General features: G+C 49.5%; 3 protein-coding genes across 4 annotated transcripts; 2 read left to right on the top strand and 1 right to left on the bottom strand.

Annotated features, from left to right (window-relative positions):
- The first annotated feature begins 81 nt into the window (after nt 1-81).
- fam241a (family with sequence similarity 241 member A) lies at nt 82-5,387 on the top strand. Its single transcript, XM_083924806.1, has 2 exons — nt 82-232; nt 2,076-5,387. The coding sequence occupies exons 1-2, from the start codon at nt 95-97 to the stop codon at nt 2,370-2,372; spliced, it is 435 nt and encodes a 144-aa protein (XP_083780932.1). The 5' UTR covers nt 82-94; the 3' UTR covers nt 2,373-5,387.
- A 1,025-nt stretch (nt 5,388-6,412) lies between these two features.
- On the bottom strand, nt 6,413-12,580 carry jkamp (jnk1/mapk8 associated membrane protein). Its single transcript, XM_083924262.1, has 7 exons — nt 12,504-12,580; nt 10,425-10,504; nt 10,127-10,281; nt 9,682-9,888; nt 9,183-9,364; nt 8,970-9,046; nt 6,413-7,970 (listed from the first exon to the last, which is right to left on the bottom strand). Exons 1-7 carry the CDS (start codon nt 12,505-12,507, stop codon nt 7,752-7,754), a joined length of 924 nt encoding a protein of 307 aa, XP_083780388.1. The 5' UTR covers nt 12,508-12,580; the 3' UTR covers nt 6,413-7,751.
- Nucleotides 12,581-12,833: 253 nt separating this feature from the next.
- Nucleotides 12,834-20,472, top strand: LOC310955104 (glucosamine-6-phosphate deaminase 2). Of its 2 annotated transcripts, XM_083924857.1 has the most exons (8): nt 12,834-12,869; nt 14,820-14,845; nt 16,034-16,168; nt 16,339-16,440; nt 16,590-16,772; nt 16,863-17,047; nt 18,267-18,441; nt 19,279-20,472. In XM_083924857.1, exons 3-8 carry the CDS (start codon nt 16,045-16,047, stop codon nt 19,335-19,337), a joined length of 828 nt encoding a protein of 275 aa, XP_083780983.1. In that variant the 5' UTR covers nt 12,834-12,869; nt 14,820-14,845; nt 16,034-16,044; the 3' UTR covers nt 19,338-20,472. The 2 variants fall into 2 exon arrangements, with proteins under 2 accessions (XP_083780983.1, XP_083780982.1); XM_083924856.1 differs by lacking the exon at nt 12,834-12,869 and having other exon boundaries at nt 14,790-14,845.
- The last annotated feature ends 1,548 nt before the right edge of the window (nt 20,473-22,020 follow it).

A 22,020-nucleotide genomic window follows, 5' to 3' on the forward strand; every position in this document is an offset into this window, starting at 1 on the left:
GCTCTCCTATTGGATGATGTGGCGCTCTCGCGGAAGTATCGGGGACGCGCAGCGCGGTCCCTCACAGTTCCGGTCGGCGGACGACAGCGCCGACATGTCCGCTGTCCCGCAGCCTCCACCCGGCCGGTGTGTGGCAGAGCTGCCGCCAGAGAACCGGAGGACGTGTCACCTCCCCGGGCATGTCCCCGGAGCCGGAGCCGGGCAGACCGCACCACAGCTCCAGAGACACCGGGTAAAGGAAGCACCGGGACACGGGGAAGCTAATGCTAAAGTTAGCTTCAGCTGTTTATCAGATTTAAGCTAACTCTGGAGTGTGTGTGTGTGTGTGTGTGTGTGTGTGTGTGTGTGTGTGTGTGTGTGTGTGTGTGTGTGTGTGTGTGTGTGTGTGTGTGTGTGTGTGTGTGTGTGTGTGTGTGTTTAAAGCTAACTTAGATGATGTGTTATGTTTCGGCTAAAGCTGCAACGACTAATCGATTAGTTGTCAACTATTAAATTAATCTGCAACTATTTTAATAATCGCTGAATCGTTTTTAAATAAAAATTCGCTGGTTTCAGTTTCGTAAATGTGAATATTTCCTCTGTGACACTAAACTGAATATCTTTGAGTTGTGGACAAAACAACACATTTGCATAAGTCACCCAAGCCCCGCCCATCACAGCCACTTCCTGTCTGATCCAATCAGGAAGCTCCGTCAGTGTCAGTTCTCTGAGTGTCCACTAGGGGCAGGTTTCATAACAGAGCAGTTTCTCATTGAGCCCCATGTTAAACAGGCCGTTTACACAGCATCATTAAACCTGTTTAAGGACAAAAGAACATTCTAGTCTTTGTGTTTAGCTCAGATCTCCATGACAACACTGAGGGGGAGGGGCTAGTTTTTATTTGATTGGAGGTTAAAGTTTATGAATAATTAGGGGCGTGGCCTCTTGAGTGACAGCTAGCCTCTGGCCCTCTCTTCTCCTCGGAGGTAAACGTCAGCCAGATGGACGTACGCCCCTCCCCCCAACGTCACATACATGCCCTTTTTTGGTAAGAGGAAATGAGGCGGAGTCAAAGACAAGATGGAGACTCCTGTAGGCTCTAACACAGTTCAGTAAGAGTGGGTTTCTTAGACTTTCCCAGAGGTTCTCTACGGGGTTTTGGCCGCGGTCTGAGTCTCGCCTAAAGAGGCCGTGTCCCGTCCTGATGTTTCCCTAAATGTTGACGTGTGTGTCACTGTCACACACTGAAGTAACAGCTCCCACAGGTGCGGCCTCAGAGGAGCGACTTGGCACTAAACTAAGAATAACTGGTCGCTCTTTGATTTTCAGAAATTGGATGTGTGTGGAAAAGAAAGGTGAGCCTGCTCAGTACACACTGCTGGGAAGGGCTCTCTGCATCTCAGGGCGCCCTCCCACTGTGCCTCCGTCCCGTGCCCCGTGCTTTAGGGTCCTTGTCCCCCCCTCCAGGCCCGTTTGTACTCACACTACCTGGGCCTCGGAGAATGCTTCTTGCTGCCTATACGTCATCACGCCGTAACACGTCACACGCATTGATGACGTCATGGCGATGCGTGGCTTTGTTTCCAGATCTTTCCGTAGACCTCGGAGTTTTTGTGCGTCTTGTCGACTGTTTTTGAATCTTTTCATCGACCAAATCTGCAGTAAACACTCCACCTCCGCATCACACCAACGTGAACCTTTCACCGCCATTGTTTGAAATGTCCGCGCATGGTCCCTCCTTCTTTTTTCTACGTCCCAACAGGCGCACAGGAAATGACCTCAGAACCGCCGTAGGCCTCGTGCTCGTACACGTGCGCACGCTCGTGCTAGTACACGAACAAACGTGCTTTACTAAGGCCCACCTCTCCCAAACGGGCCGTGGACGGCAAGCGTGCCGCTCCTAGACGTGGTACGGTTGCACTCACACTGGTCAAAGGAACCAGACTTTAGCCGTGACACGTGCTGGGGCACGGGACGGAGGCACAGTGGGAGTGTGCCCTCAGTACTCTGTTCATCACTTATGGGGATTTGTGACTAACTCATGATGAGACGTGTTCATGTGTATTTGTAACGTCAGCTGGACTTTGTCTCCACAGGTCGACATCAGCCGGACCAGACCCAGACCCCCCGGGGATCCCAGCACCAGATGGCTCCACGAGGACGACCCCACCACCAGAGAGCCTCAGCTGGACGACTGCGAGCGGATGGGGACTCTGTTTGGGATGCTCAACAAGTGTCTGCGGGGGATGGGCTTCAGCCAGATGTACTTTGGGGACAAGATCGTGGAGCCGGTGGTGATCGTGTTCTTCTGGCTGCTGCTCTGGTTCCTGGGGATCCAGGCCCTGGGGCTGGTGGGGACTCTGTGCATCATCATCATCTACATCCAGAAGTGACGAGAGCGGAGGATCCGGCTTCTCCTTTTTTTAATGCTTACAGGAGTGGGACTCATTTCACGCTAGTGGCTGAGTGTGAGCTGGGGCTTAGCAGGGTTCTAGAAACGGTTTGAATCCCGTTCAGTCCGGGTAAATCCAGAGCTGGGTCTCTTCTGGGGCTCCCCCCGAACAGTCGTCCAAAATTTCATTAGTCCAGTGGTCGCAAAACAAAAACATTTGGAGCCGTGTCGTGTCAGAATTAAGTGAAAATCTATTTGACTAAAAGGCTGGAGGGCTTTTAATTTGAAGGGACAGATACAGGAAGTCGTGACACTCACTCACTGTCAGTGTTTTTTGTTTAACACTCGTTAAACAGTTAATAATTAGTGAATCATGTCGGGAAAGACGTCTAAAACATGGGATCGTGACCGACCACCTTAAACATGTCAGGGCGCCCTCCCACTGTGCCTCCGTCCCGTGCCCCGTGCTTTAGGGTCCTTGTCCCCCCCTCCAGGCCCGTTTGTACTCACACTACCTGGGCCTCGGAGAATGCTTCTTGCTGCCTATACGTCATCACGCCGTAACACGTCACACGCATTGATGACGTCATGGCGATGCGTGGCTTCGTTTCCAGATCTTTCCGTAGACCTCTCAGTTTTTGAACCGCCGTAGCCCCCGTGCTCGTACACGTGCGCACGCTCGTGCTCGTACACGTGCAAACGTGCTTTACTAAAGCCCACCTCTCCCAAACGGGCTGTGGACGGGAAGCGTGCCGCTCCTAGACGCGGTACGGTTGCACTCACACTGGTCAAAGGAACCAGACTTTACCTGTGAAACCTGTTTGGGCACGGTACGGAGAAACAGTGGGAGGGCGCCCTAAGTAACATTAGACGAACATGACCGACCACCTTAAAACATGTAACGTTAGCCTAGCTACCTGCTACCTGCCCATATATGTAACTATATATATATATAGTTACATATATGGTTAGTCGACTAAGCGCTCTAAATGACGACCGACTGTTGGACTAAGAAAGTCCTTGGTCGGGGGCAGTCCTAGTCCATTACCCAGGATCCTCTACTCTGGACCTGGTCCCTCAGTAACAGCAGTGGCGTCTGCGTCTGCAAAATGGTTTTGATCAGCTGACGTAAAGGAACAGAAGGACTTTATTGGAAATGGTTTGAATCCGAAGCTACAGTCTGAGGTCCCCGCACACTGTGTTAATCTAGTGTGTGTGTGTGCGTGTACTCACACTACTCCGCACACAGAAAGCATATCAATATTGATCATATCGACTGGATATTGTTTACAGTTATCAATGTGCAGCCTGCGTAACACTACTGAGCGTCTTCACCTATCAGCCTGCAGTCGTCACACACACACACACACACACACACACACACACACACACACACACACACACTCATCACATGTGACGATCATCTCACTGAGGTCTCTACATATCGTGTCTCAGACTCTCATGAAGCCAAACGTCCTTCATCACAAACATGAATCCAAACTGAAGGAGAGGAGCTCACACACACTCAGCGGCCACTTTATTAGGCACGCCTGCTGCTTAATGAAGCGTCAGTGTGTCTCCTGCTGCTGGTCCTCTGTATCCAATCAGAAACCAGGATTTTCGCCCCTTCCCCAAAGACCTTTGAACCAGAGTCCAGACGGATCTGCTGACGGTGACTTTGAGGCTTTTCCTTCCACCTCATCGTTTGTGTTTGCTCTGATGTTCAGCGTCAGTCGTCTCTTCTCACACACAGGAAACAGGTTCTTGAACTGGTTCAGCTCCGTTTTGAATATTTGTCATTAAATATGCAAATAACATGGAAATCTTGTTTTAACTTTGTCATCACGGGTGTTTGAGCGTAGACTGAGAAGGGAACATTAACTGCCCCTCTGAACGCACCGTTCATCGTTTACACGTGACGTCGTTTTGTTTCGTCCAAAATGCAAAAATGATGCATTCAAATGTCGAGTAGTTCAAGGACCTCGGGGTCTTGTTCACGAGTGAGGGGACGATGGAGCAGCGGGGGCAGAGCTGCAGTCGCTCTACCGCACCGTTGTGACCAAAAGAGAGCTGAGGAAGGCAAAGCTCTGGATCTACCGCTCAGTCCTGGTTCCTACCCTCACCTGTGGTCCTGAAAGCTGGGTCAGGACCCAAAGAACCAGGTCCAGGTCAGGACCCAAAGAACCAGGTCAGGACCCAAAGAACCAGGTCCAGGTCAGGACCCAAAGAACCAGGTCCAGGTCAGGACCCAAAGAACCAGGTCCAGGTCCAAGCGTGTGAAATGTGTTTCCTCAGGAGGGGGTCTGGAGTCTCCCTTAGAGAGAGGGGGAGAAGTTCAGCATCCGTGAGGAACTCGGAGTAGAGCCGCTGCTCCTTTGTGTTGAAAGGAGCCAGTTGAGGTGGTTCAGGATCATCTAGTAAGGATGAACCCTGGGCGCCTCCCTAGGGAGGTGTTCCAGGCACGTCCAGCTGGGAGGAGGCCTCTGGGAAGACCCAGGACCAGGTGGAGAGATTAGATCTCCACACTGGCCTGGGAACGCCTCAGGATCCCCCAGTTGGAGCTGGTTAATGCGGCCTGGGAAAGGGAAGTTTGGGGTCCCCTGCTGGAGCTGCTGCCCCCGAGACCCGACCCCGGATCAGAGGCTGAAGATGAGATGAAATGGGTGTCAGGCAGGTGTCTACAGTACGGGCGGGTTTTAATTTGACCCGGTCATTTTTCTCGTAGTCTCAGGAAGTTTGTTTTTTACGGTTAAATATTTTTGATGTGTTTGAATGTGCAGGTGAACGCAGCGCACACCGCAGTCGTCACACTGGGGTAACGTTCACGTGTTGGGGTGCAGTCGTCACACTGGGGTAACGTTTAAGTTCTCAGGTCGTTCACGTGTTGGGACTCGCTGCAGACCTCGAGCGCTCCTCGTTCCCAAAGCCAGACACTTTGAACATGATCAACTCTTTACTGTGGGATGAGTTTGCACAGATTTATGCACGGCTGCAAAATAAATACTTTATCAAAGATGCTGCATGGACTCTGATTTAAAGAGTGTGTTCCTCACACACATGAACGCAGAGTGTGTGCAAAGAGCAAAAGGTGAAACTAGAATATAAGGCGTGTTTACTTTTTTAAAAAGAAAGGAAACGCATTGAATGAGAAGGTGTGTCCCAACCTCTGGTCTGTACTGTGTGTATGCACGCACGCACGCACGCACGCACGCACGCACGCACGCACGCACGCACACACACACACACACACACACACACACACACACACACACACACACACACACACACACACACACACACACACACACACACACACACACACACACACACACACACACACACACACACACACACACACACACACACACACACACACACACACACACACACACACACACACACACACACACACACACACACACACACACACACACACACACACACACACACACACACACACACACACACACACACACACACACACACACACACACACACACACACACACAAACACACACAAACACATATACATACATCCAGTACAAGTACAAAGTCAGAGAAAGGGTGACTCGTGCTCAAAAATCCACACGATGGAGACATTCTTCATTTCTTTTACTCACCTACTCGCTGGTTTGAATCCGGGCTGGGGCCCTTCTGTGTGGAGTTTGCATGTTGTCCCCGTGTCTGCGTGGGTTTTCTCCGGGTTCTCCGGTTTCCTCCCACAGTCCAAAGACGTGCAGGTGTTCGGTTCATTGATGACTCTAAATCACCCGTAGGTGTGAATGGTTGTCTGTCTCTGTTCGTCTCTATGTGTCCTGTGATAGACTGGCGTCCTGTCCAGGGTGGACCCCGCCTCACGCCCAATGTCAGCTGGGATCGGCTCCAGCGACAAGAGACTGAAGATGGATGAATGACCTGCTCCCTCGTGTCTGTGGGGGACCGTCTGGACCTCCACGCCCCGGCCCTGCTGCTCTTTGAACCAAAAGTCGACAAACTACAACGGAGCTCAGAGATCAGGACGGACTCAGGAGGACACTTAAATTATGATTTACTTGTGTATATATTAAAAAAACATCACTTTTGTGCCCCCCCCCCCAGTTCTGACATCGATCTGCACCCGTCTGTAGCAAATCCCCCTAAACATCAATATTTACAAGCATCTATTTACAGTAATACACAGACACAGTGATCAGCAGCATCGACTCAACAAAGCATTATCTGAAGCATTACAGCTCGATGTGAAACATTACAGACGGTGCTTCTGCGTTACTTTAGCTTCAGCACAAATACGATCAAGTGAAGTGACACTAAACATGTTTGCCCGACGTTGGGCCGCTCATGTATCATCGCATGCGTTGGTGGAGAGGAGAGCGCTGGCTGGGGCTCGACTTCCTCTCCTATCAATAACAAATGCAGTGAAGGAATCTAATAAATGCATTACCAGCGAGTGTATGTTTGGTGAAACGTGGACGCGTCGCACACATCTTCAGACTTAAACAACCAGCACAGTTTTACAGGATGAGACCAAACGTCTGCTCCTCAGGTGTGAAACACTATGACCTCACTGTGACCTTTGAACCTTTAGGATGGAAAACATCGTCACCTCACCGTTTTATCCTGTTTGATATTTGAGTGAAATGTGTCAGAACTAGTGAAGGACGAAACAGGGTTTGTGAGGTCGCAGTGACCCAGACCTTTGACCTTTGACCTCCAGAATCGGATCACGTCACCCTTGAGTCCACGAGGACATTTTGCGTTTGAATGGACTCAACCTGAACACATGAAGCCTTCGGCCACACTCACGTTAACAGAGACAGAGAGAAAACTAGCGTGCTGATGTATTTCATTGGTTTAGATTAGAGAGAAACGGTGGAGAGAATACGTTTTCATCCTGGTGCTCAGAAGAGTGGTGGAGATCCCTTCAGCCCGTCTACGCGGAGACGACGATCTGAAACGGTCTGAACTGGGCTTTAGCATGAACAGAATCATCAGTTGCAACCATGCTAACATGAACTCATGCTGCAGAAACACGTCTCACACACACACACACACACACACACACACACACACACACGTCTGTCCTGGTCCCTCTTCATGAATGTGTTTACGTCAATGATCCAGAACCTGCGGGACTCCTCATCATTCTCCAGCTTTAACCGTAAAAACACCGGCACAGCGTTTGGAGTCGATCTGGTTTCCAGTGTTGAAGGAGCTGCAGCCGTATGATGTCATCACCGCACGGCTACTGACCTGATGATGTGTGATGATGTGTGATGACGTCGGCCCGTTCACGCTGCTGTCAGTGTCAGTGATGATTGAAAGTTTGGATGTTATTCGTGTGCAGAATCTTTATCGGTGTTGGGTTTGTGGGTGGACGAGCTCAGTGCCCGCTGCCGCCCTCGGACAGGATGCGACTGGGCTCCGTGAACTTGGCCGTGGCGATGTAGAACAGGGCGGGGCCGGGCACCAGGGCCAGCAGCGGCAGGTCCTGCTCCAGCTTGTCCAACCGGGAGATGGAGATGATGCCGTAGGCGTGGAGCAGCCAGTGGCTGAACAGGACGACCAGACGCTTCTTCTTAGCAACCAGGTTCTTAAAGGACTGGGAGGGGGAGAGCGCACACACACACACACACACACACACACACACACACAGAAAGACAGGTCAGAATAATCACACTGGGAGATCAGGCTCCAATGAACACAGAGGAACTATTTTCTCTCTGCTGACCTACGCCCACCAACTGTCTCCGCGCACAGAAGGAAGTGTGGGAGGCTCGAGCTTCTGACAGCGAGATCTAAACGTTAACGGGTCCTCAGCTCAGGTGAGCTAGCAGTACTGGTTAGCTATAAGCTAATCACCACAAGCTAGCAATGTTGGACCAACTTTGACAGTCAGCATTAAATACAACAATTTCTGATTAACTCATATCAACTGCATGCTTAAAAAAACACACCGCTTAAAGCCCCGGCTATGTCAAGACCACCCGACCCACTTCCAGGTTAGGCCCCGCCCACTCCGAGTACGTATTCAGATAATTCGTATGTTTAACAGATAACGCTGAACTCGCTCATCCCCAACAAGTGTGCTTCCTTCTGCCCGGCGATACGGTTGGCAGGTGATGTTTGTAAGGAAAATGGCCGACTTTTGGACAGAACCAGGACAGAAACGGCTCTTCTTGGTAGTGATGCTGGTTGCCGTGGTGACCTCCTCCCTGGGTTTAAAGGGGAACGCTCTATTGTTGTTGTTGTTGTTGTTTTTTTCACGTTGTTTTTCGGCGCTGTTGCTTCCTGGTTTATTTTATTTCCAGGTAAAAAAAGCCATTGTAGTGGAGTGGGGAGCACGCGCAGACGAGAAACCCGATAATAACCCGAGAACTCCGTTTACATGTGCGAATAATCAGGTACTGAAGGAGTTCTTTAGGTCTGTTAGCCGAGGAATGAGAGCTCTGATTTGACCCGGGGGACGGTGTTTCCATGGTGATTGACCTTAACCCGAATATGATCGGGTTTTTAAACTTCAGGACTTTAACGGACTTTCGAGGTAAAAGCGACTTTCATAAGATGCTGCATATCAGAAACACACACTTGGTGCCGTTACCTGTATCTCAGAGGCAGACATGTAGACAGCCAGCGTGACCAGAGACAGCACCAGGATGATGTAGGGGAACGCGTAGTCTGAAACAAACACACCGTCACTCACAGCTGCACAGATCCACCCGCACAGTTACGCACCGTTAGCTCATCTGCGTTTGGGTCATGATTACGCAAACATCTCTCTACGGAATGACGTACAGCTGCTCTCAGTACTCACAGAGCAGCCCTCCTCCCACAGCCTGCAGCACGGTGAGGATGGGGAAGAAGTACAGAGCAGCGTAGATGCTCTTGAAGCGATCCGATTTGCCCAGACCGCATGCGATCTTCTTCACCAGCAGAGGACGCAGCAGCATCATCAGCACCAAGCAGAAGGCATAGTAGATCAACACGATGGTGTAGCTGAGGAGGAGAGACACTGGAGTCAGTCACAAAGAAGCAGAGGGACATGACGGATGGAGAACACGGGCAAATCTGAGCTCCGTGAACAGATTTGAATGAGCAACACTTAGATCCCACCTGTGAGGTTTAACGTAAGCTTTGTAAAACATCAGTACGCTTCAGTCGTCTGCTACGATGACCCAGACAGGCCCACATCTATGTGTGGGCGTCTATGTGAGCCTAGGAAGTTCTAGGAGCCGACCTTTCAAATGGTTCAATTGTTGACTAAACTCCTACAGTGTGCAGAGGTTTTCCAGCCACCTGCTGTCAGTACTCACAGCGGGTAGACGGCCTCCTGGGTGCAGTGTAACGTGTTGATGTAGTCTGGGCTGGGGTTGTAAAGCATGGTGTACCAGTCTGACAGCATCTGGACCCGACAGGAGAAGATGCTGAGCTTTCCCACCGGCTCTGTGACCAGCAGGGTGACCACAGCGGACACGCTGCACTCCAACATGGCTGTGATGTGCTGCAACAGAGCGCTGGAGCTGGACACACACGACACAGACACAACAGACAACACACACAACACACACAACACACACAACAGACACAAGGATTTAATGAGGCTCATTAAGGCCTTCTTATGATAATGACTGGGTTGTTCATTATCTTTTGAAAGACAGACAGACAGACAGACAGACAGACAGACAGACAGACAGTGTGTGTGTGTGTGTGTGTGTGTGTGTGTGTGTGTGTGTGTGTGTGTGTGTGTCCTGGCCTCACCTCTTCTTTCCGGAGTACCACTCGATGAAGAACCAGTGCAGCACCAGGGGTAGCATGGCCATGAAGCCCAGATAGAGCCAGTCGTAGAGCTCCGGGGACTCGGTGCAGCGCTCGCACACGTTCTGGAGGTTGGCCCGCTCTCCCCGGGGACAAACCTGGCAACGCAGACAGATGCTCCCGTCACAACCCCCCCATCAAACTCACTGCAGCGGCCAAGCTGACAGATGTAGAACAGCAATGCCCCGAACTACAACAACAACAGCAGCAGCTGGACCCAAATGTGACGCTCAGTACTCACGCCACACTCTCCCTCCACAGACCCGTTGACCATCATCCTGCCACAGTACGTGCCGGGACACGTGGAACTCATGGCCACAGCTGCAACGACACACACACACACACACACACACACACACACACACACACACACACACACACACACACACACACACACACACACACACACACACACACACACACACACACACACACACACACACACACACACACACACACACACACACACACACACACACACACACACACACACACACACACACACACACACACACACACACACATTGTTATGGGTCCTGTTGTGTTATGAATTCAAACACAAACGCTCTGAGTTTAAGTAAAGTGTGTAGAGAGACTCTGCTATACGGGCGTCACCACAGCAGAGGTGTAAAGTGTGGCGCACACACTGGTTGGTGTTGAACTCTCTGGTTCAATTTGACCCCATTCAAAGTTTAACGTCTCTGAATCAGAATCAGAAATACTTTAATAATCCCAGGGGGGAATTTATTTCATTGCTACGAAACTCCAGATCTTCAAACAACAAATATTAAACAGCTGATAATTTGCATTAATTCTGCTTTATATTTAATGAGTTTTCCTGAGTTGTGTGGGGACAAACATTAAAAACAACACAAAATAGGACTTAAATATATATATAAATATTTTTATAAAATATATTTACTTTACTTACTAAACACACAATAAATAACCCTCGATCCAATTTGAGGCCAATCAGAAAGAAGTTTGATTGTTTTCCGTATATTTCCAAAGTGACGTCATAGACCTTTTTAATTAAATTCCGTTGCTAGGCAACAGTGAGAGACTTATTGGCACTCCCTCTTCAATGATACAAACTGGAGTAGAGCTCGCCGTGTGGCATCTAAAGCTTTTACGTCACATCTATCCGACTAATAAACACATATCCATATTTTAATGAGAGCTGATTTTTTTGTAAAAAAGAGAAAGTATCATTTATTTTATTTTAATATACAAATGAGCATTTTGGATCAACTTTTGGAAAGATTTGGGAACTTTAACTACAGTTTGGTGTCACTTTGATGCGAAAATTAATATTTTGGCTCCTTCTTTCACAATAATAAAGTTAAAAACATTCATATCTCATCTCATCTTCAGCCTCTGATCCTGGATCAGGTCTCGGGGGCAGCAGCTCCAGCAGGGGACCCCAAACTTCCCTTTCCCGGGCCACATTAACCAGCTCTAACTGGGGGGTCCTGAGGCGTTCCCAGGCCAGTGTGGAGATCTAATCTCTCCACCTGGTCCTGGGTCTTCCCCGAGGCCTCCTCCCAGCTGGACGTGCCTGGAACACCTCCCTAGGGAGGCGCCCAGGGTTCATCCTTACCAGATGATCCTGAACCACCTCAACTGGCTCCTTTCAACACAAAGGAGCAGCGGCTCTACTCCGAGTTCCTCACGGATGCTGAACTTCTCACCCTAAAACATTCATATTACTTGGTAAATCCCATACACATGAAGTCAAAATGTCCAAGGCAACCCGTTCATTCCCATTATTAACAATTTAATTGAAAATATAGATTTTGAGTATCTGTTTATGTTGAATTCAACAAAAATCAGCTGTTGAATTTGATTTAAATGACATTCAGTGAACGTGTCTGACTTTATAACGTGCTCTAATGTCATTTTGATGTGTCCCTTTGTTTAGTTTCAACTGTTCAGAACATTTAATGATATATAGAGTTTTTAAATTGCTAGGCAACAACCTTGGTCCTTGTTAACTTCCTGTCAGCTGATGTCATTCACACACAACATGAATCACACTTAGAGGCATTTAGGACGTAACAGCAGATGTTTGGGGTGTTGTGTTTTATTAAAAATGATATTTAAGGAGGAGCTGATGATCATTTTATGATGTTTAAAAATGATGAACGGTGTTAGCATGTGAGGCTAACAGGAGGGTTAAAGCGGTAACACTGAGATGCTGCTAGCTAAACTAGCTTTGCTCGTTCGCGGCTTCACTAAAGTTAAAAAACATGATTAAACTATTTTTACCAAGTTATTATCTTCTAATGAAAGGGGAGAATGAAAAGTGAACGTAACTCACCCATTTTGTGCCCGATAACGATGAATAATGGTTAAAAACACGGCGTCTCAGTGCCGCAGTGTTTTCATTTTACCAACCGGAAGCGGAGGATAATTATGTAACACACAGCGGAAGTGGACGCTAACGGGTTTTTGGACATTTATTAACAACAATACAAACGTTACATTTAAACACAGATAACGTGTTTTTATTGTTTTATTTAATGAATAAAAGGAACATTTACAATATTATGTTCACACAAATGTCCCCGCGTGCACAAAATAAAAAATATACAGTACAGTTTTTAATGTAAATCCATTGCTAGGCAACAGCCTTGGTCCTTCCTGTCAGCTGATGTCCTTCACATACAACGGGAATCAAATGAAGGTATTAATGATGTACTAAATAAAACATATACAGTTTTATTTATACAATAATTTTTAATCGAGAATTGTGTTCATGTATTTTGTGTCTTGGAAGCAAAGACGCTGCTAAAGTGTCCTCTAGGGGCCAAATTGCAGGTTCCAAGAGGACACTTTAGCACGTTTTGGCTCCTGGAGGAAACTTTAACACATGTTTTGGCTCCTAGAGGACACTTTAACACACGTTTATGCTCCTAGAGGAGACTTTAGCACATGTTTATGCTCCTAGAGGACACTTTAGCACACGGTTAGTCTCCTAGAGGACACTTTAACACACGTTTTGGCTCCTAGAGGACACTTTAGCACACGTTTATGCTCCTAGAGGACACTTTAGCACACGTTTATGCTCCTAGAGGACACTTTAGCACACGGTTAGTCTCCTAGAGGACACTTTAACACACGTTTTGGCTCCTAGAGGACACTTTAGCACACGTTTATGCTCCTAGAGGACACTTTAGCACACGTTTATGCTCCTAGAGGACACTTTAACACACGTTTATGCTCCTAGAGGACACTTTAGCACATGTTTTGTCTCCTAGAGGACACTTTAACACACGTTTATGCTCCTAGAGGACACTTTAACACACGTTTTGGCTCCTAGAGGACACTTTAGCACACGTTTATGCTCCTAGAGGACACTTTAGCACATGTTTTGTCTCCTAGAGGACACTTTAACACATGTTTATGCTGCTAGAGGGCACTTTAACACATGTTTTTGCTCCTAGAGGACACTTTAACACATGTTTATGCTCCTAGAGGACACTTCAGCACGTTTTGGCTCCTAGAGGACACTTTAGCACACGTTTTGGCTCCTAGAGGACACTTTAACACACGTTTTGGCTCCTAGAGGACACTTTAGCACATGTTTTGGCTCCTAGAGGACACTTTAGCACGTTTAGGCTCCTAGAGGACACTTTAGCACACGTTTAGGCTCCTAGAGGACACTTTAGCATGTTTAGGCTCCTAGAGGACACTTTAACACACGTCTTGTCTCCTAGAGGACACTTTAGCACATGTTTTGTCTTCTAGAGGACACTTTAGCACATGTTTTGTCTCCTAGAGGACACTTTAGCACATGTTTTGTCTCCTAGAGGACACTTTAACACACGTTTATGCTCCTAGAGGACACTTTAGCACATGTTTTGTCTCCTAGAGGACACTTTAGCACATGTTTTGTCTCCTAGAGGACACTTTAACACACGTTTAGGCTCCTAGAGGACACTTTAGCACATGTTTTGTCTCCTAGAGGACACTTTAACACACGTTTAGGCTCCTAGAGGGCACTTTAACACATGTTTTGTCTCCTAGAGGGCACTTTAGCACATGTTTTGTCTCCTAGAGGACACTTTAACACACGTTTATGCTCCTAGAGGACACTTTAGCACATGTTTTGTCTTCTAGAGGACACTTTAGCACATGTTTTGTCTCCTAGAGGACACTTTAGCACATGTTTTGTCTCCTAGAGGACACTTTAACACACGTTTAGGCTCCTAGAGGACACTTTAGCACGTTTTGGCTTCTAGAGGACACTTTAGCACATGTTTCGGCTCCTAGAGGACACTTTAGCACACGTTTTGGCTCCCAGAGGACACTTTAACACACGTTTATGCTCCTAGAGGACACTTTAGCACACGTTTATGCTCCTAGAGGACACTTTAGACACAGGTGCACTCTGGTGCAGGTATTTGAGTGTGTCTGAATTGAACCGTGAGTGTCCTTTAAAGCAAATTAAGGATAAAGCCTGATGAAAAACGGGTGACGTCAGCCCTTTATTCCAGTTTTTTTTCTCTTTGCGAAAGAGTATTATCTAAGTTTGACCCTCGCGGACTTCCGTAGCGTCCACGGATACGTCACCTGACCGGAGGCTCGTCACGTGACAAAACAATAATCTATGTTTTGATGCTTTTTGCTGCAGCTTCTCCTCTGACGAGCAGCGAGCAGGTAAACACACACACACGCGCACGCACGCACACACACACACACGCACACACACACACACACACACACAACATTTCAGTGAATCATGTCCTCATGTAGCACAAAGCTTGATTTAAATCATATATTTTTAATGATTTTTTTGCAGAACTTAAATCTTTTCTGCTTCCTTCTCTTTTCCCCTGTTGATGTCAAACCACTGTTGCAACTTAAAGACTCACATTCCTCAAAATAGATTTAAATTATGCAAAAAATCAAATATTAAATTTAAAAAAGAAGCCCTGTGACACATGAGGAATATTATTGTTTACGTTGCACACGTGGTTTGGCATAATTCAGTGAAATGGTTTAAATGCAGAAAAGTCTTTTATTCTGAAAATCACATGAATGTTGAATATTAAACTATAACTATAACTGGTCTGCGACACTTTTACACTGGTTTTATGAAAAAACGCTAAACAACAGAAGATACACAACAGACCCTGCCCCTGCCCCAGACCCTGCTCCAGACCCTGCTCCAGACCCTGTCCCAGACCCAGACCCTGCCCCTGACCCTGCCCCTGCCCCAGACCCTGCCCCTGCCCCAGACCCTGCCCCAGACCCTGCCCCTGCCCCAGACCCTGCCCCAGACCCTGCCCCAGACCCTGCTCCAGACCCTGCTCCAGACCCTGTCCCAGACCCAGACCCAGACCCTGCCCCAGACCGTGTCCCAGACCTAGACCCAGACTCTGACCCAGACCCTGCCCCTGTCCCAGACCCTGCCCCAGACCCTGTCCCAGACCCTGCTCCAGACCCAGACCCTGCCCCGACCCTGCCCCTGCCCCAGACTCTGACCCAGACCCTGCCCCAGACCCTGTCCTAGACCTAGACCCAGACCCTGCTCCAGACCCTGTCCCAGACCCTGCCCCTGCCCCGGACTCTGACCCAGACCCTGCTCCAGACCCTGTCCCAGACCTAGACCCAGACCCTGCTCCAGACCCTGCTCCAGACCCTGTCCCAGACCCTGCTCCAGACCCTGCTCCAGACCCTGTCCCAGACCTAGACCCAGACCCTGCTCCAGACCCTGTCCCAGACCCTGCTCCAGACCCTGCTCCAGACCCTGTCCCAGACCCAGACCCTGTCCCAGACCCTGCCCCATCACATTCCCATGACGGCGATGACATCGTCCCTGTCCCTAACGCTCTTCTTCGTTAGTGTCTGGAACCATGAGGCTGGTGATCCTGGAGGACTACGACCTGTCCAGTGAGTGGGCCGCCAAGTACATCCGCAACAGGATCGTCCAGTTCAGACCGACCGCTGCTCGATACTTCACCCTGGGGCTACCCACAGGCAAGACCCCTTTAACATCCCTCCATCTGTGTGTGTGTGTGTGACCCGGCTGGGACAAGGACCAGGCTGGGACTGGTCCTGGTCCTGGTCCTGGTGTCAGGTTAAGCCTGGAGCCAGATGTCCTGGTGTGTACCCGTGTTAACGCTGAGTCCGTGTCTCCTCTCTCTCAGGGAGCACTCCCTACGGCTGCTACCAGAAGCTAATCGAATACTACAGGAGCGGAGACCTTTCCTTCAAGTACGTCAAGACCTTCAACATGGACGAGTACGTGGGTGAGTTAGAGGCTCGCTGCGTGCGTGCGTTGCTCTGAGGGTGACGCTTCGGCTTTTGTCGTGACATCACGGTGAATGATCGTAAAGCATAGACCCGCTGTGTGTTTCTTGATTAATGGCGCGTCACCCGTGACCCTGTCGTTGTCCAGGTCTCCCCCGCGCTCACCCGGAGAGCTATCACTCCTACATGTGGAACAACTTCTTCAAGCACATCGACATCGATCCGGCGAACGCTCACGTCCTGGATGGGAATGCGGAGGACCTGGAGGCGGAGTGCCGGGCCTACGAGCAGAAGATCTCAGAGGCCGGAGGCATCCAGCTGTTCGTAGGAGGTCAGGCGCGGTGGCGTTAAACGTTGTCTGTGTGTCGTACGGCATCAGTCGCTCAGTCCTGACCCCCCCCCCCCCCATGTCTCTCCGCAGGTATCGGCCCCGATGGTCACATCGCGTTCAATGAGCCCGGCTCCAGCCTCGTGTCCAGGACCCGGGTGAAAACCCTGGCTAAGGACACCATCGTGGCCAACGCTCGTTTCTTCGGCAACGACCTCTCCAAGGTTCCCACCATGGCTCTGACCGTCGGCGTGGGAACCGTCATGGACGCCAAGGAGGTCAGATTAGATGTCCGGGGGTGGAGGACGGAGGGTGTTCAACAGGAGATGCACTTTGTTTGAATGTGTTTAAGTTTAAGATGCCGCTCCGCGCTCATGGATGTCTCATAAGTTGTGCCATATGTAGACCGTGCTGCAGATCCCCGCCACGCTGTACAGCGTCCTGCTTCTCCGCTGTTAGGGAGAGAAGGAGGAGGACGTTTCCCAGCATGCACCAGCTCTGGGTGCTGTTGTGTGGCAGCGCTTCACAGCTCCACCTACACACTACAACACATTTACACACTTTTGCGTCACCGTGTGCACGCAGAGTTCCCCCCAAAGACACTCGTCTACGCGTGGAATAAAAAGAGAGAACGCCACTTTAGTGTTTCCTTTCTACGTCGTCTTCGTCTGAACACGGCCTTAATTTGGAGCATTATTTAGCACCCCTCCTGACAAGCTAGCATGAGATGGTTGGTACCAATAGATTCCTTATCTCTAAGGGCGCACTCCCACTGTGCTTCCGTACCGTGCCCGAGCACGTTTCACGGCTAAAGTCTGGTTCCTTTGACCAGTGTGAGTGCAACCGTACCGCGTCTAGGAGCGGCACGCTTGCCGTCCACGGGCCGTTTGAGAGAGGTGGGCTTTAGTAAAGCACGTTTGCACGTGTACGAGCACGAGCGTGCGCACGTGTACGAGCACGAGGCCTACGGCGGTTCTGAGGTCATTTCCTGTGCGCCTGTTGGGACGTAGAAAAAAGAAGGAGGGACCATGCGCGGACATTTCAAACAATGGCGGTGAAAGGTTCACGTTGGTGTGATGCGGAGGTGGAGTGTTTACTGCAGATTTGGTCGATGAAAAGATTCAAAAACAGTCGACAAGACGCACAAAAACTCCGAGGTCTACGGAAAGATCTGGAAACAAAGCCACGCATCGCCATGACGTCATCAATGCGTGTGACGTGTTACGGCGTGATGACGTATAGGCAGCAAGAAGCATTCTCCGAGGCCCAGGTAGTGTGAGTACAAACGGGCCTGGAGGGGGGGACAAGGACCCTAAAGCACGGGGCACGGGATGGAGGCACAGTGGGAGGGTGTTGGCAGGTCCCTCTGACGGACGTTAGAGAGCAGTGATTGTATTCCTTCATTGTCCTGCAATAACATGATCTTCTGTAACCATGGTAACATACCGTATACTGTGTACGTTGTAAACTCTAACTCCGCTGCTGTCCTCTGCTCAGGTGATGATTCTGATCACAGGAGCACACAAAGCCTTCGCTCTGTACAAAGCCATCGAGGACGGAGTGAACCACATGTGGACCGTGTCAGCGTTCCAGCAGCACCCGCGCACCATCTTTGTCTGCGATGAAGACGCCACCCTGGAGCTCCGGGTCAAAACGGTCAAATACTTCAAAGGTACCAACAGCACAGCACAGCACAGCACACCACAGTTCGGTTTGGTTCAGTTCTGGTTCAAGTTGTTGAGTGTAAACCACAGTTTTCATCTGACGGTCCCGTCAAACCGCTCCGGCAGTGACGTCTTCTGTCGCACTCAGCGTAATCGTACCTCCAGACGTTCAGCGTAAAAAAAACAAAAACTGAACATTAGAACCTTCATGGAGGGAGCATTATTTACATCTATACGACCCCGGGTGTCTCGACCCCTTACGTCTCGACTTATCGGCCGTTTTGGTCTCAACCACGTGCATCTAGACCCCGGACGTCTCAGGAGCGTTGTTCGCCCGTCTCACACTACAAACACCCTCCCTACATCCTTAATGTGATAAGTCGACTTATCGGCCGTTTTGGTCTCAACCCCGGGCATCTAGACCCCGGACGTCTGGACCCCGGGCGTCTGGACTCCGGGCGTCTAGACCCCAAGCGTCTCGGCCCCGGGCGTCTAGATCCCGGGCGTCTCGACCCCGGACGTTTAGACCCCAGACGTCTAGACCCCGGGCGTCTAGACCCAGGGCGTCTCAGGAGCGTTGTTCACTCGCCCGTCTCACACAACAGACACTCTCCCTACATCCTTAATGTGATAAGTCGACTTATCGGCCGTTTTGGTCTCAACCCCGGGCATCTGGACCTCGGGCGTCTGGACCCCGGGCGTCTCAACCCCAGACGTCTCAACCCCGGGAGTCTGGACCCCGGGCGTCTGGACACTCTCCCTTCATCCTTACACAGCGACCTGAAGCCCTTGCATCTACGTCTCTTTCTAACACGCTTTCATTCTCCTCTTTGTTTCCTCTGCAGGTTTGATGCATGTTCACAACAAACTGGTGGACCCGGTGCTCAGCATGAAGGACCAGTGAAACACGAGGTGACCAGGGGAGAAGGTCAAATGAACGGACAGCCTTATCCCTCCGGTACCACTCAGGGTGCTTATCGCTCATGCACGGACTGGACCTGCCTTTGGAAGATGTTACAGATAATCAATGAGAGGGGAACGATGTTAGCAGTTAGCTTCTCTGTTTAGCAGTTTGCATATAAAGCGATTGTACCAGTCTAACCTTGTTTGGCTCCAGTATGTTTTTGATAACGTTTCATTATTTTTCTCTTGTATTGTGATCCCCTAGTGACTGATCGGACAGAGGAAGGAAGTCCTGTGTTCATTCATATTGTGTATTAAAGCAGTTATGGAACTTACTTAACACAAAACACACGTCATCAGAAGTGACCTTTGTATAGATGTTACATGTATGTGAGCTTCTCCTCCACTCACATTACAGGGTTTCCCCCAGAACAGCTGTTAGGCCGTGCAGTTACAGCCGGACGTGGCTAACAGTGATTAGCTCGGGGCAGCACGGTGAAGGCATTCAAAGGTCTTTTTTAACCACTAATGCTGCTGAAAATAACAGCAAACCTCTGCAGCAGCATGAGAAGAGTCCCTACACACACAACAAAGCGTCATCAGCGTAGTTAGTGAAGCCAGAGTTTATTAAAGAGTGTTTTAAAGACTTACCTACTGGCCCCTGTACCAGCTCCTCTCATAGTAAAGTCCATTACAGTGGAAGGAGCCCATTGCTGCTTTGTTGTGTGTGTAGGGACTCTTCTCATGCTGCTGCAGAGGTTTGCTGTTATTTTCAGCAGCATTAGTGGTTAAAAAAGACCTTTGAATGCCTTCACCGTGCTGCCCGAGCTATAAGTGTCTAACAACTAAGGTGGTGGTGCTGTACAAAGGTCTGAGCAGCGGCGTGTCACTAAATAAGTGGTCCTCCTTAAAGGTTCGTAGGGAGTCTGTGGCGTCGTCGTCGTTGTTGTTAGCTTCGGAGTGAACTTCCTTCTTTGCCTTGTTTCCAGTTTAATTCTGTGCTTTAGTTTTTGTATTTGTGCACAACATCGTGTTCACTCCTCCTGCTCATCAGGCTCTCACGGCTCTGACGCTCAGTGTGTGAGCACCTAACCTGTTATTATACCTCTTGTTTTCTAATCACAATAAACACTTTGCTAATATTTTCATTTGCTTCGTCGTTGTCTTTATGAAATACACATTTTAAAGCAGAGGGGATAACGACAGGAACTACAGTATGTCAGTGGCTGCTGTTGCTTCCATGCACTGATGCAGTTCCAGTGTTCGCCACATGAGGGCGACGTCTCCTAACATTTGAAACCAAAGGCAACTCATGTTCTGTCAGAAGATGCCGTGTGAGAGACATCTAAGGCCTCACACTGCACTGTGGAAGCACCTCGGTTTGATTTTTCCTGATTATAATGGCATTCATTAAGGGGAGCGCTCCCACTGTGCCTCCGTACCGTGCCCAAACACGTTTCACAGCTAAAGTCTGGTTCCTTTGACCAGTGTGAGTGCAACCGTACCACGTCTAGGAGCGGCACGCTTGCCGTCCACGGCCCGTTTGGGAGAGGTGGGCTTTAGTAAAGCACGTTTGCACGTGTACGAGCACGAGTGTGAGACCTGACCCCAGATCAGAGGCTGAAGATGAGATGAGATGGGACGGTTAAGCACTAGTTGTCGTTGTAATGTGACGAAAATCCCCAAAAGTTATATCCACAGTGTCCTGAAGTGTCCTTTGTCCTGTTTGCAGTTCTTGACACTTCACCTAACCTGTGAGTGACACACACACACACACACACACACACACACACACACACACACACACACACACACACACACACACACAGCCTGGATGACTCACGTTCAGGAGTTGAGCGTAGTTCACAGCAGCAGTCTGACAGAGTTCACGGTGCTGCGTTTGCATTTTCAGCACCTCTGATCTCCGCTCCGCAGATGAAGTCTGACACATGTAAATACTGAGTAATTACTTTGTTATGATGCAGTGAGGCCTGATTAAACAGGCAGCAGGGCGACAGCAGCTCATCCTCCTCTGACTTTGACTTTCTTCAGTTGCTTTTTGCTTCTCTAATATTTGATCCGTTTGGAGGGAAATGCATCTTTTGTTAAGCAAAATGCAGTAATTACGTTGTACGACATGAGTTCTGCACAGTTTTGGGCCTGGAAGTACATGAAGAGTGCCCCCGTCTGAGGCCGTACGGTCTACAGGGATTCAAACCTTTACCTCATGAAGAGCGCCCCTGTCTGAGGCCGTACGGTCTACGCGGATTCAAACCTTTACCTCATGAAGAGCGCCCCTGTCTGAGGCCGTACGGTCTACAGGGATTCAAACCTTTACCTCATGAAGAGCGCCCCTGTCTGAGGCCGTACGGTCTACAGGGATTCAAACCTTTACCTCATGAAGAGCGCCCCTTTCTGAGGCCGTACGGTCTACAGGTATTCAAACCTTTACCTCATGAAGAGCGCCCCTGTCTGAGGCCGTACGGTCTACAGGGATTCAAACCTTTACCTCATGAAGAGCGCCCCTGTCTGAGGCCGTACGGTCTACAGAGATTCAAACCTTTACCTCATGAGGAGCGCCCCTGTCTGAGGCCGTACGGTCTACGCGGATTCAAACCTTTACCTCATGAAGAGCGCCCCTTTCTGAGGCCGTACGGTCTACAGGTATTCAAACCTTTACCTCA

The sequence above is a fragment of the Echiichthys vipera genome (genome assembly GCF_963691815.1).
Source record: "Echiichthys vipera genome assembly, chromosome: 12".
NCBI lineage: Eukaryota > Metazoa > Chordata > Actinopteri > Perciformes > Trachinidae > Echiichthys > Echiichthys vipera.